The following is a 15772-nucleotide window of genomic DNA, read 5'->3' as shown; positions in this document are numbered from 1 at the left end:
GCTTGCTTGAGAAAAACATTTTAACAGAATGCCTTCCCTTTACTGACACAAGAGGCATCCTGCACAGTACCAGAATGAACTGCAGCCTCCCTTCAACCAGACATATTTTTGGGCACGGGAAGTAGCCGATTATTCATTTTAACTGGGCAGAAATTCAAAAGGAAGTCATGAGGAAGCAGAATTCACCAAGCTGTCTCTGATCCACAGTTGGCACCCTTGCGGTGTTAAGGGAAGGAATAAATCTGACAGGACACCACCGGATTTTTTGGGGGGCTATTTAATTGTTTTCATATATCATTTTAAAAAAAAGATTATTTTGACAGAAAAATTTAACATTCAGATAAACAAGCAAGATAACAGCAAATGGACAAGATTTCTGGACATCAGCACAGCCAGGGGATAAGAAGAGTGGTGCATTGCTCTTCCCAATCTCTCCCTTGCTTCCCCTTCAAGAGGCCGCTCGGTGAGAGAAACTTTGAAATTTAGACTTCTCGTTATAATTGGCAAGAGGTGAGACACGATAGATCATGGCTATCGGGTCTGCGACTGTACAATAAAGATTGAATTGAATTGATAGATCATGGCTCTTTATGTGCGTTCATTCTCTTGGAGGCAGGTCTGCTGCCACCTGTATATGAGAGAGATGTGAGTACCCAACCTCCACCATTTAATCTCTCCTGCCTCATTCATGTCACTGAGGGCAATGATCACTTTAGTCTTATCTATTCACTTGCCCCCTTATCCTCTTTGCCACACACTCCACTGGTTCTTTATTCCCAAGGCTGGCTTTCCCAGTGCTATAGTAAAGATATGATGATGCCAAAAGCATTCAAGTGTTATGATTTATTGGCTGTGAGAAACACAGAGGTTTGTCACACAATACATGCTAGGAAGAAAAGTGTGTATTAGAAATTTTTAAGTGACCAAAAAAATAATAAAAAAAATTAAAAAGGCAGAAAAGAGATAGTTAACACACAAGTATAGTTTGTGGCATGCTCCACAATATGAAAGAAATCCAAACATTCAGGACAATGCAGCAAGCAGCTCTGTTTGGCCTTCCTCTGTTGGCTCGTCATAATTAATCCTGTTTAATTTCTACAGGTCCAAAGCTGGAGGAAGGGAGAGCTATGCTTCTCCTGTGGCTTAATGAGAATTATTTGTCCTAACGTTGCCTAAGAAACAGCAACTAAAACAACAACAATATTCCCAATCCCAAATGGTGCTTTTCAGAAAACTGAAACTAGTAATACAATTTCCTAGAACCAGTCACAAATTTTGTGTAGTTTAAATAGATTCTTATATAACCTTGGTTGTTAAGTATAAAATGGTTCTGTTTTGTTGCTTTGGAAAGAAGAATTTGTTGGTCTTATATTACCTCCCTTCTTCACCTCAGGAATGGATCTCCCTTAACTCAAACCCTTATATTCTCAACAGTAGAACCATAATGGCACAGAGATTCTCTATGGCAACCATCCTTACTAAGGTACTTTAAAAAAGATGATTTTGTGGCAAGTGTTAACACACTGGGTAACCTTACTCTGCCAACTCACCAACCTGAAGCTACCTATGCCTCCTTTTCTTGCTAGTTCCTCAGAAATTGCAGACAGGCAACAGAACATTGAGAATTGGGTCCCTTCTTGGGAGAAATGTGGCATATAAATAAATAAAAATAAACTACTAATAAACAGGTCTTGTTATCACTGGCACTGAAAGAGGCTTTAGGCCAAGTTTATATGAATAGCTCACTGATTGTACCACGTTAGATAGCAAGCATATGTATTTACTGCCATGGCGATATCTCACCACACACAAAAATGTGAATATATTGGTAAGAAGCCTGTTGCTAGACCCACCCGCCAACATCTTGTTTTGTAATTGCAGGATTTAGTTTTGGGATTTGTTTTTAATTCTTCACCAAAAAGCCAAAATTTACAATCTGTTCTCATCACTTGTTCTGGAGGCCTTTTCTTCTAAACATCTCAAAGAAAATCCCATCATTGAATTTTCCTGGCTGTCAAGGCTCAATTTCTTACTTGGTCATCTTGTATAGGGAGGCAGAATTCACAGCTAAGAGGTCACTTGTATAGGAGTACTTCTTAATTTTGCTTTTATAACACTGTAATTTTTCAACTCTCACTGCTGACTCCTTAAGGGCACAGACTCCACATATGCAAATGTATGTATGTTTAATTAAAAGTAAAAAGAAAAAAGCAGTCTTGAGATACTGTGATTTGAAGTAAAAGAGTACTGTAGTCCCAAGTGGCACACATAAGCTAAAGCCTTCCACCACTAGCCTTTTGCTAAAAATTGCTGCCTAGTTGCTCCCTGGACTCAGGTTCAAGATGGGTACTTAACCCTAATTGTTATCTTCCCTTTTTATTTAAAACCACATATTTTAGACCCTGTGCTACAATTGAACAATAAAATAAAAACAACAGGGTATGTACTGAGCAACCTTTGCCTTGCCCACAAGGCAAATTCAAGAAAACCTAGCAGTTTCTCTTGGGCTTCTGCTATGTTTCAGTGCCATCTGAGCCTCCTCTAACCATCATTTATACTCTGCATTGTATGGTAATAGTGTTCTCTGGTTAAAGCATATACTTGCTCCTAACAAAGTGACTGGGCCATATTCAGTTATTGGAGAGTAGGCTAGTAAAGCTTTAAAAACAGAGCTCTGGCTGTTTACACATCATCCACTGAATGCTGAACAGTATCAAACATATGCTACAGGAAAAGAAACACAAAATGCTCTGTGACGCATTTATACTTGTTCAAGGACACTAAACAAAAGGCAGTGAGTTATACACATCCATTTTGCACGCCTGTAACCCCAATGCGTGCAGATATATGTAATTGTACATGCACAGTTCATATCTAAAAATTGTACAGATAATTCTATTATACTGGAACATGTGAATCCCAAATCCTTTGAAGGGTGGGTAGACTGATAGATTCAGTTTCTCTGTGTCCAGTGCATGCAAAGCTTGACATTCAGGGCAGTGTTGCTTTAAGGCTATTTCTAAGGCTAGGAAAGATCAATCCCTATTTCCACCAACCGCATCCAACAAGATTCATAGGAGACCATGGAGAAGAGTTTGTCTGGGGAAAGAGCTTCCATGTAGTGGAATTCCTGCAAGCCAAAACCGAAAGTGGAAGGGTATGTGTGTGTGTTTATATAGAATAGGTATTGCTTGCTCTTTTCCATCACAGAAAACACAGGGAGAATGTCAAGGAGAGGAAAAAGGGTGAATCAAATGTACTTCTGCATGAATTCATACATGCGAAGAACAGAAGCGAATTTTAACTGGTGGGAATGACAGGAGAGGAGTTCTGTGGTATTCAATACTGTATTCAATAATTGAAAAAACTCAAACAAGAAAATTCTATAGTATGGAAGAGGGTAGTGGAAATTGGGTAAGAATCAAGGCCTCTTGCCCCAAACAGACCATATCCAAGCTGCAAATTTCAAAGAATATGTTTTTGGCAAGGGAGGGGTGGATCAAAAATGTGAGGGAAAGCAAATCCCTTGAACTGTCAAGACAGGCAGAAGCAGCCATGCTTTTTCATCTCTGGTAGGATAGGAAAAGGATGGGGGTATTGGGAAATGGCTTTACCGAATCAGAATAGAGCCCTCTCACTATACATCTGGTATAAAATACAATTCGTATGGTTCTACCTTTATATACGTCTTGTTGGCTATTATTCAGCATCCTCACTCCAGGTTTTAGAAAGGCACAATGATAGGTGCCTTCTTCAACACTGTACCTTTCATTTACAAACTTCCAGCCGTTACTTCACTGATTTCCTTTCAAGAGACAACTTTTGTCATCATTGGATGATTACACATTTTACTTGGTGAGTGGCATCAAACAGTGTTTGCATCCAGGACTGTGGATGTCAGCACACGGAGAGTTCAGTTTTAGCAGTGAGATATAAAAATAAACATCAACATTCCATTATCTGACTTCTTCAGTCTAAAAAATAAAATAAAATCTATTGGTTTAAAATTAATGAACTTAGTTTAAATGCTCTCCCTGTTGTACATTAATTTCTTGCAAGGCTGTCTTGAATTTGAAAGACCTGGCCTTGACTCAGCATCTATGTTGTGACAGCAGGAGACATCATGGACTTTCAAGTTCATGGGCTTATAAGCATTTGTGAGCAAGGTCTCCTTGCCACTGAAAGGCGCACTGGGTATGTATGTACACTGTACGGAAAATACTGCCAGATTTGCAAGTTTTAACAGCAGAATTGAAAGCAGTAGCTGAATTACACCAAAGGAGAACTCTTGTATCCTTACACACGCACAGATTTAGACCAAGAATCCAAGATCATTTACAAATCAAGACAGAATGTACGAACAGGAAATAGTGAGCACAACTGCCAAAGAACTACTTCAGCCTTCTCCTCCCCATCGTTGTTGGGGAACAAAGATGCAGAAAAGTGTCCATGTTCCTCATTAAAGGGTGGCCCCTGTGGATGGGAACCTCTCCTTTGTCCCGTGCTGTCAACATTGCAACACAAAGGGACAGAAAGGAAGAGGAGGAGAGAAAGGCTATCTTTGATAAAGGGTTTAGAACCACTGGTACGATAGCTTTTCTACTATACGAAGTGATGTGTAATTAACTCCGCCACAAATATACAAAATAACTCCCTTTCCCCACCCCTTAAAACAAATAAAAATACTTCCAAGTAAAAATGATAAGTACTGTATGGTAATAGTTGAAATATTTATATACATAATTTTCTGTGTCTTTTTTTGAAAGTGTCTCCTGATCTGACAGCGGCACTTTGGGGTCCCTTCGGCACCATTGTTTGGCCCCTGCCCTTCTGCTTCTCAATAGACAGTGCTGTTTCTGATGCCACAGCACAACACCATGCTCAGGATCATTTCAAAGATCTAGAGGTCAAAACAGAACACAGGAACCGTAAGACTCCAGCTCACTTCAGCTATTCCATCTCTTACCTTAAGAAAAGTATCCGCTCATATTGGCTACACATTTATTAACTCCACTTTAGGTGACAAGAATCTGAGAGGCCTATTGGTCTGACTGAAGAAATCAGAGGTGGGTTAGAATTAAAGGCTGTTTGGCTTTCTCTCCAGAATGATTTTTTAAAAAAAAATTAAAAAGAAACAAAATATTAAAAAATTAAGATGAAATTCTACTCCAGAGTCCCTCCCCCAACAATTCTAATTTTAATTGCATGGAATGATGGTAAGGCCAGCCAATATATTCCAAGTGTCTTATCAAGGAAATGAATACAACTGAAAATGAAAAGCTATCAACCTTTCTTTCAAATGGATAAAACCCAATCAGCCTTAAATGACCTGGCCACCATAAAACAAGACCTGAATGTTTAAAACAATCCTTCCTCTTCTATGGGAGAGCAGAGAAGGAGGGAATGCTTTATATATTTAACTCAACCTAGATTCCATTTTTCCATCAAAAACCTTCTCTGTCCCCAGCAGGAGGGTTTAAATCATAGGTGGGAAAATATGGCCAGATGTTTTTGGACTGAAACGCCTGCATTTCCTCACCATTAGTTAGTTCTAACCAACAGAATGAGAGCTATAGGCCAAAAACATATGGAGAGCCACAGGTGCCCACCTTTGATCTAGGCAGGGAATGCTTAAGTGGTTCCTTCCTTGCTTTCTGGATACACAAAATGGATAAGGGGAGCAGAAAACAGATTTACAAAAAGATGTTGCAACAGATTCTTACACTAGAAAAAGAGAACAAGGAAGAGCAAGAAGCTGTAGGTGGAAAATCCCCAGAGATCAGAAGCCAGTCACATTAATTTTCTCAGGATGCAAACATACCTTTAGGAGAGCAAGGAAGTACTTTTATGGCCATAGGAATAAGAGGGTTGCTTCTCTAGATTTGATTGGCTGTATTTTGCTGCCCCAAGCATTATTCAAAGAGGTGGAGGCTTGAACTTGACCATTGCCCTTTGGACACTTGCCAATCTCTCTCCTCTCATTCCTCTTGCCAGTCTCCCTTCACACGTAAGGCCTTGTTTCATGTGCAGGTTCAACAATACATCTAGAATGGCATTGTTTCCAGTCTTCTCAAACCACCCAATGTTCTAAGCTATCTCTTGGTAGCAAATCCATCTCTTTTGAATAACCCATATTTTTTTGTTCCATAACAGAGATGTGGGATCCTTTGTTTCCTTCCACCTACCCAGCACTTACCATGATAACGGCCACCACAATGGCAGCGATGCCGATCAGGTACAGCTTTACGGAGAACAGCTCATCAATTTTAATATGACAGTTGTATTCCTGAGCCAAAAAGAAAGCATGCATCAGGTAAACATCCTATATAGAAATTCACAATCATGAGGAAAGCTGAGTGCATAAGTGGATGCCAGACAGGCTGTGTCCTAAGCTCCAAATTCCTACACCTGGTGCCCTCTTCCCATGCAAAAAAGTTTAAAGAAATATCTGCCTACCTACACACTTATCTATCTCCTTATTTTATCTTTCCAGGCATTATAAGTATGCCTTTTAGATACCTGCCTATCGCTCACTTTAGCTTCACTGTCTGCTGCTCTGCTTCTGATTTTACTTTGTTAATTTAACTCGTGCTCTTGTATCACTGTTCTAATGTAATTTTATATCTTATGTGTTGCAATCTCCTTAATCGGCTACCTAGAAAATCTGGGTGGTCTAAAAGTATGTTAAATAAATACATCACCAAAACATAATTTTAATGGAAAATGTATCTTCAAATTGAATGAAATGGGTTAAATTCAGCTGTTAGTCCTAATTAGAGTTAGACCCATGGAACCAGTGGGTATTATTTCATGGGCCCATGAAATCAGTGATAACTTCATCACCCTCATTCTTTCAACAGGTCTACCTTAGCTGGAGACTAACAATTGGATTTAGACAGATTTCTCCGCCTTTTGACAGCAGTTGTTTTTGGCAGTGTCTTTAATGAACAACTTCCTGTCCTCTCCTACATGTCTGATAAAAGCAGAGGGAAGATGTATATTTCAGAGCTTGCAGAGATGGGCTTATAAAGCATATCTGTATTCTAACAGACAGAACAGATATTTTGGCTAGAGAAGAGATGAAAGTTTTTGTGAGGTGAAAGGCACATCATCATATCTTCCAGCTCACCAACAAGTAATGCTGCAAAATAAAAAATGGGCAACCATTCTCTCTCAACATACCAGTCACTTGAACTCCAGCTGAACTAGAAAGGCTCATGCCCTGACCAAACCTGATATCCCACACGGTTGTTTCCTTACATTTGTCCAAACTGAAGTAAGGAGTCCTTTACTGCAGAAATCCTCAGCAGTCGCCTTGATGTATAGATCTGTTAAGAATGACCCCGTGCCACAGCACTTGAGCTATGAGAAAAGGGAAAGAAATTGAATACGGATGTTATTTCTTCAAAGGTTTTGACCTGTTTTTTTTCACTGAGCTAACTAAGACCTCTTAGACATAGATTCTGATATCTGATCTCCTTCCTCTTATCTACCATCTGGAGTCAACACATGCAATCTTGTACAAAGAAAAAGGGAAGGTGGGTTGGACATTCAGACAAATGACTTCACAGAGGGAGAAGAGCCAAAGACACTGAAGACTGGCTAGGAAGTGGTAATTATAAAGTGAAAAGGGACTTTATGTTTGAAGGTTTGCAAGAGTGAGCATCTCAGTTAAGGTGTACATTATATATGAAACAGTAGAAGTAGGTTTTCTTCCCCCAACACCCTTTGAAATAAACCTAGGTGGGTAATTTATAGCCTCCAGATGTTTACAGCCTATATCTCTCATCAGCCTTCATCGGCACAGGGCATGCTGAGGGATTATGGGATTTACAGACTGAGAAAATCTGGAAGGCCACAGGTGCTTGCCTCATTATAAATACATGACCTATGTCACTACTGCAGTCTAATGAAAAGTAACAATGGATTTGTTATAGGGGTCTCATTTTCTATCATTCATATTCTACAAGCCCCATTTCTCTACTGGAAAAAATATTTTGATGATAGCAAACCTTGACCAGGAGTGTTTGATGAAATGGACTTGTCCAAAAAACCTCACATTAAAAATATATAATAGTACTTAAGCTGCCACCACACTTTGGTCTTTTCTTAACTTTTTATTTCTCATTTCTTTTTACCTATATTTTTTGTGATCCATCACTGCCCATAGCAAAACCCTACCTGGCTCCAGGGGAGGAAGGAGATGGAAGAATACCACTAAAGATCCCTATGACTGCAGAATGTAGACTGCAACCTCCTGTCTCGGGACTGTGTTATCATTCTTCTGAAAAAATTTTTTAGAGTTCTGCAGTCCTCAAGAATGTGGAAAAACCACATTGAAAACACCAGTTAACAATGACTGAAAGACAGCATTGTGTGGATGCCTTGTTAAAAAGAAAGCAAATTCAACTAGTAATTCCATATGAAATATGTAGCATGGATGCACCCTTGAGTGTTGGTTTCAACGTGTCTCTCTTGGAGAAACCGCTCGTGCATGATTAGCACTAAGGAAAGCGCCTCTTAAATTCAGTGTAGATTTGTTGCACAGCAAACACAGCTGCACATACACTTTGGCCATTTCAGGCCCCTCTTTGCAAGACAGAACAACGAAGTTAGCAACAAACCTGTTTGAGTCCCTACAGTGTATGTAATATAGCTTACTGTTTCATGAAAGCTTTTCACTACTGCTTGTGCTGCCTTGGATTTGTTCTCATCAGTCAACTTTGCTTCAAACACTGCTTGGTCATAGAACTGTTTCACATCTTTGGCAATCTGCAAAACACAGTGGAAGGAAAGAGGAGAGAAAAATGCAATAGTCACAGGGAGAAATGCTCATAAAGGCTTTCTAATATTTTCAGCTAAGCAAAGCAAGTATATTGACTGGAATGGCACAGTGGCAGGTGGCCCATATTAGACTACACACAACTCTCTCCAGAGCATGGCAGTAACAAGTTTCAAGTAAAGAAAGAACAAATGTGTTCTCATGATCAAATTCCAGGACACATTCTCAAATAATAGCTTTTAGTAGGCAAACCAAAAGGGTACAAAAATGTGCAAGTAAGAAAGAAGTGTGCTTGTTACTAGTTATTTATTAGGTAACAAGGATGAAAGTAAGTTAATTTAGAAAGCTATTTAACAAGCAATTACAAAGCTACTTTTCTGGTATAATGCGTCCTAGGTACATTCAAAAGTCTTTTTTCAATGGTATATATTTATTATTACTTATTATCTAAATATTTAAAAATGTCTTTTCCTCAAAAGTGTTCAACTGGCAATTTTATAAGGCATCTTGACAATCTTCTAGGTTCTATGCAATTTTTTAAAAAACAATCTAACTTGCAGATGAAGTGGGTTTCTCTCTTGTAATGTTTGTAAATATTTGCAGCATCAGAACTAAGTACTAGATGGGACACTAGCATGGTTAGAGTCTCACTCTAATAGATACTGACAGCCATGCTGGACAATTTCCAGTGGAGATTAAACTGATCTGAAATAGGCTTCTTCAAGCAGTCATTTTCCACCTCCTGAACAGAAGTGTGCTTTTGTTGAATGTGTAAGTGTCTCTAACACCTGCTTTTTGGCATATGGGAAATGTTATGTTCTTACCAAGGTAGTGGGAATAGCAAAGCATACTTAATGTGTTTTCCAGAAGTTCAGTTGCTGTTTCTCCATTGCCAAGTGGCACTGGGAGGGAATGGTTTGCAGGAGAGAAGAAACAGCAAGCAAAAGGAGAAGTACTCAGCAAAAACTCAGTTTGAACAGGACAAGGGTAAGCAAGGCTGTCTTTTGGGAAACAAGACAATGGATTTATGAGCACATTCCCTCCTAAAGGAAAGGTGTACAGTCCAGGGGCTCTCCTGGACTCTGAGGGGAAGTCTGTGGTCATGTACAGCAACTTCATTCAGGATTCCAGCTGTGCCCCTTCCTGGAAAACAAGGATTTCCCTTTTTATACACTTCAAGGCAACCAACTTGACTGAATACTGTGACCTATTTGTGTGTAGCACTGCCCTTAATAATCATTCACAGCTTTTATTTATTTATTTATTTATTTATTTATTTATTTATTTATTTATTTATTTATTTATTTATTTATTTATTTATTCATTCATTCATTCATTCATTCATTCATTCATTCATTCATTCATTCAATTTGTATCCTGCTCCCATTAGTGTCACAGCACAACTCTGGGTGAGTTAGAACTCATAAAATAGAAAACAGAAAAGAAAACAGAAATATTAAAATTGATAACAATAAGCCTACCCCCCCCCCCCAAAAAAGATGGTGCCAACTAATCTCAGAGTGGATGGAGGAAAAGAGGGGAGGGGAGAGGATGAGGGGAGAGGGGGGAAAAAGGAGGAAGGTGGTCAGCTGGTGGTGTGGAAAGCCTCCCTAAAAAGCAATGTCTTTAATTGCTTCTTAAAAGTCCACAGGGAAGGGGCTAGGTGGAGCTTCTCCAGAAGCTGGTTCCATAAAGTTGGAGCCACCACAAAGAAGGCCCTGCCTCTTGTAGAGGATTTGTGGGCCTCTCTTGGGGGCCCTGGAGGAGCCTCAACTGGGATGACCTTGTGGGTCAGGCAAATGACATTAAGAAGAGACACTCTGACAAGTATTTTATTTATTTATTTATTTATTTATTTGATTTTTACCCCGCCCCTCTAGACCATGTCTACTCGGGGCGGCTAACATGGGCCTAAACCATGGAGGACTTTGTATGTGTCAAAACCTTGAACCTGATCCAGAACACCAAGGGCAACCAGTGGAGGTGAGCCAGAACTGGAGTGATGTGGTCAAATTTACTTGCACTAACCACCAGTCTGGCTGCCACATTCTGGACCCACTGAAGTCTCTGGATCAGGTTCAAGGGAAGCCCCATATAGAGGGCATTGCAGTAGTTGATCCAGGAGATTACCAGGGCCTGTACCAAAGTACTAAGGGAGTCCTCGTCTACATAGGGGCAAAGTTGGCCAATTCACTTAAGCTGGTTAAAGGCTGATCTGGACATGGCTGCAATCTGGGACTCCCAAGAAAAAGCCAGGTCCAAAAGAATGTCCAAGTTATGCACTTGGTCCCTAAACTGGAGGGAAATACTATCCAGTTTAGAGACCATCTCCGTTAGCCTATTAGAGATTCTCCCAGCAGCAAAATCTCTGTTTTGTTCAGATTCAGTTTGAGTCTGTTAGCCCTGGTCCAGTCCAGTAATGAAACCACACAACACTCAAGTATCTGGACGGCATCCACTGTAGAGGAGGTAATGGAGAGAGATCTGTGATAGAGTACTCCAAATGTCCTGATGACCTCCCCAACGGCTTAAAATTGTTGAACAGCCACTGGGGATAATGCAGATCCCTGAGGAACCCCACACCAAAGGGTCCAAGGTGCCGACACCTCCTCCCCTAGCTGAACTCTATGGACATGGTCCTTGAGGAAGGATCAGAGCCAGCTCAATGCTAAGCCCCCAATCCCAACCTCAGAGAGCCTGTCCAAGAGGATACCGTGGTCAACAGTATCAAAAGCTGCTGAGAGATCTAGAAGTACCAACTTCTCTGCCCCTGCCTCTGCCCCTGTCAACCTTCATTAAAAGGTCATCCTGCAGTGTGACCAGTGTCAACTCAGTACCCCATTGTGGCCTGAATTCAGGCTGGAATAGGTCAAGGAAATCCTGCTCCTCCAGGTATGACTGTAGCTGATGAGCCACCACCTTCTCGATCACTTTGCCCAGGAATTTCTATGTTAGTGATTGGACGGAAATTGTTAAGACTGTCAGATGCTAACTGGGGGCATCTGATGATAGTTCGGATGATCGTTTCTTTTAAGCAGGAGGGAAACATTCCTTCCCTCAGTGATGAATTAATAAGGTTCACAACCCAATCAATCATAGCCCCCTTTTTGGGGGGCAGCCATGTGGGGCAAGGATCCTGTGAGGAGGCGGTGGGCCTATAGCTAGCCATCACCCTGGAGGCTTCCTAATTTTTTTTCAGGGTCAAACTGAACAAACTGGGCAATAGGAGATAGGGCAGCAATGGTCACCCCTGGATCAGCTAAACCAGAGTTCCCCAACCTTTAGACTAGTCCGGCCCGGCGGAGTCTCTGACGGAGGTGGGGCGGCCCTTCACGCTTGCCCTCTCCGATGCACCCGCACGGTGGTTGCTCTCCCTCCCGGCAGGTCTCCAGCCACCCACCCCCGTCGCCGCCACTACTGCCGGGAGGAGAGCGCCTGGGCCTTCCTCTTCCTCCCGGCCTTTCTCCACCCCCCACCCCCGTCGCCGCCAATACTGCCGGGAGGAGAGCGCCCGGGCCTTCCTCTTCCTCCTGGCCTTTCTCCACCCCCCCACCCCCCGTCGCCGCCGCTACTGCCGGGAGGAGAGCGCCCGGGCCTTCCTCTTCCTCCCGGCCTTTCTCCACCCCTCCACCCCCGTCGCCGCCGATACTGCCGGGAGGAGAGCACCCGGGCCTTCCTCTCCCTCCCGGCAGTTCTCCACCCCCCACCCACCCACTGCCGCTGCCGGGAGGAGAGCAGTCGGCTCTTGCCCTGCCTCCCGGCTCTCCCCCAGCCTCGTTGCCGCTGCCGCCGGGCCGCAAAGGCAGACCTCCCACCTCCCCCCCGCATGCACTCCCCTCCCCACAGCTGCCTTGGGTACTCAAGGGCTTGCTTGAAGGGGTGAGTTAGGCTCACGCTGGCGCTGACACACGGGCGCGCAAAGCAGCTGAGGGGCGGGGAGTGCGTGGGGTGGGTGGGAGGTCTGCCTTCACGGCCCGTTCGGCCTCAAGCCACGGACCGGCAATGGGCCGCGGACCGGGGGTTGACGACCCCTGAGCTAAACTGATCTAACTACCTCTATGTTCCAAGGACAACATCCATCCAATCCTAAAGACACAGCACAGACACACCATACTAGTGATATTTTCTACATGTCATCCAGCTCTATACCTCTTTGCTTTGGGAAACTTAGCAATGAGGACTTCCTGTGGATATTATCACCATAAATAGGTGGAACTCCACAGTACTGTTAGTATCACCTCTTTAGTGATGCCCACACCACTGTGGTATTCCTTCCCATAGCAACCATGTCACACTGGTTTAATCAGTCCTTTCAGGGAGACCGTAAAAACTTTTCTTTCCGACTTTGGACTGCAAATGATCCGAAGCATTGCCTCCCTTTTCCTTCTAATTGTTCTTCTTACTAATACTGTGCTGCAGGCTAAAGAAACACATCCATCCATCCACTCACTCACTCCCCCCCCCCAGTAATTCCTCCGTTTTGTCTGTTACAGAATTTGTGAATGGACAAAAGAAAGAGGCAGTCTAAGATACAGTTTTAAGATCTGTTGAGACCCGGGCATTCAGAAAAAGAATAGAGAAGTAATCACAATGTAAAAATAAAAATCACTAACCAGGAGAAGCTCAGGATGAGAAATTATGTCCCAATCCCACATTAATGTAGACAATCTGACTTCCTTAGTTCTTATAAATTTAGCACTGCATAGTTGGAAGGGGCCCTATGGATCACTGAGTCCAGCCCCCATCCCAACCTTTGACTCTGCAGCCAGAACCCTAAACCAGTGAGCTATCCAACCAGGTTCAAACATGCAAACAATGCACCGAATCTCTCCTTGTGCATTTAAATAATGAAGGTAAAGGTAAAGGTTCCCCTTGACATTTTAGTCAGTCGTGTTCGACTCTAGGGGGTGGTGCTCATCCCCATTTCCAAGCTGTAGACCCAGCGTTTGTCCAAGACAGTTTCCGTTGTCAAGCGGCCAGCGCGGCTATACACGGAACGCTGTTTACCTTCCCACCGAGGTGGTACCTATTTATCTACTTGCATTTACATGCTTTCGAACTGCTTGGTTGGCAAGGAGCTGGGACAAAGTGATGGGAGCTCACTCCGTCGCGTGGATTTGATCCTACGACTGCTGGTCTTCTGATCCTGCAGCACACAAAGGCTTCTGCAGTTTAGCCCACAGAATAAGGAAGGTGGGTGATAATTCTGGGCTGGAAGTGCAGCTCCATAAACATTTTTGTGGCCTCCCCCCCCCCCAACCACAGGAGATTCCCACCCCACCTCCACTGTTTGGCTTTCTTCTTCCTAACACTGTGCACAGTAAGTGCTAGGGGTGATAATGTGAGCCCCCCAAAATTGCTGACCTCAAACTAGATAAAATATCTCAAATGTTGCAATCCCCAACACCAAAATAATCTGATTATAGTCAATCGGTTTGCAGCAAATCAAATGGGTTGTGGACTGAACCCTTCCTAGGGAAACTCATCCCATTCCCCTAATTTTGTCAAAATACCACCTACAGACAATTAGATTTGATTATTAGAAGTGTGATCCAGATGTTTTGCTAAGAGGAACATGTTCTTGCCATTTGAATTTAAGCAATCTCTTGGGAAGTGGGAAGATGAAAAACAGCACATCAGATTTCATTTTAAAAGTGAAAATGGGAAGCTTTTTTATTAAGAGATAATCTGCCCTGGGGAAAGATAGTTAAGAAAAACAAAATGCCCTTAATCCATTTTTCTCAATGCCATCTGGAACTGACTAATGGACAAAGCACTGGGCATAGAATTTCCTCCCACTGTGTACAGCATACACAAGGGCTCAGGTGACACCAGCGCTAATGAAAGCAACAGGCCATTTGATATACCAGAATGGGGTGGATGACATTCAGATTATTCTCAGCATGAGGACTGCATGGTGTTTGTGCTTAGCTCCCTGTGAGTGCCATTATTTGGCTGGCAGGCAAGCTATCCACCCGCCCATTCTTCCATCCCATAAATATAAATTGGGGTGAAGACATTCTGGTCCATGTATGCAGCCCCTTCAACATCTCTGGAGTCCCCTCCACGGGAAAACCAAAATGACAAAATTCATCCCCTTAGAAAGGAGGACTATCTGCCTCTTGGCCTATGGTAATATATAGAAGACCTATTTGTTCACAAAAACATTTTCCCTATTATTTCTCTAACTATGAATGCTACCAAGTTGTCTTGTTTTTTTTTAATAAACTGTTTTAAAGGATGATGCTATTTTATATTCTGCCATTTTATTGTTTTAGTTGCTAGTTTTATTTTATTTGTTTCGTGTAACCCACTTTGAGATTTTAAAATGCAAAGCAGTATAGAAGGGCTCTTAAATAAATATGTACAATAAACAAATAAAAGTGTAGTCACTTCCTGTTTCTAAAATGGTGTATATGTGTGTGCATAACAGAAAAATGTTGGAGGGAATGCATTGCCAGTCTCTACCAACACTAGCACATGCTCAAAATCGTCTTGCTTGCTGGAGACTTGATCTGGCATGTGGTATTGGCTGAAGGATAAGCATAACCACTTAACACCATTATTGCCCCTTTCATATCAATTCAAATGTTTTATGCTTGTGCAAATGTGGCCAAATCTGCACAGCCCAATTACAAAAAAGAGAGGTTATCTACCGTTCCCAAGGGAGGGGGGGAATGCACCTTGCAAAATCATATAAAAATGTCCCCAGGAATGAAACTATATGGTTTAGAGTTTGCAATACTCTTCCACCTCATCTCACCACCTTCAGATATCAAGCAGGCTAGAGATATTTCAGTGAGTAACTACTGAGAAAGGAAATCAGATCAGTTATGACTGAACACGCTCTGTGGCCATGGAAAATTAATACCAGGCAGGAGAAAAAAATGGCTAGTTGGCTGGCACACAGGCCAGGAACAATCCAGACTGTATAGTTTTCTTCCAGTTCTTGCTTGAGCATCATCCAATCTGCAACTGTTCCTGGTAGGC

At 42.3% G+C, this 15772-nt stretch overlaps 1 protein-coding gene across 1 annotated transcript in view; it reads right to left on the bottom strand.

Moving 5' to 3' along the window:
• Positions 1-828: 828 nt before the first annotated feature.
• CD81 (CD81 molecule) overlaps positions 829-15772 on the bottom strand; it is a 66775-nt gene continuing 51831 nt past the window's right edge. Inside the window, exons 5-8 of the mRNA XM_020788800.3 lie at positions 8662-8772; positions 7261-7362; positions 6197-6286; positions 829-4900 (exon numbers count right to left, since the gene is read on the bottom strand). Coding sequence (XP_020644459.1) covers positions 4838-4900; positions 6197-6286; positions 7261-7362; positions 8662-8772 — 366 coding nt within the window. The 3' untranslated portion in view covers positions 829-4837. The remainder of the gene's footprint in view (positions 4901-6196; positions 6287-7260; positions 7363-8661; positions 8773-15772) is intronic.

Source organism: Pogona vitticeps, chromosome 1 (assembly GCF_051106095.1).
Source record: "Pogona vitticeps strain Pit_001003342236 chromosome 1, PviZW2.1, whole genome shotgun sequence".
NCBI lineage: Eukaryota > Metazoa > Chordata > Lepidosauria > Squamata > Agamidae > Pogona > Pogona vitticeps.
The sequence above is the reverse complement of the archived record's forward strand: the minus strand, read 5'-3'. Positions and strand labels throughout refer to the sequence as shown.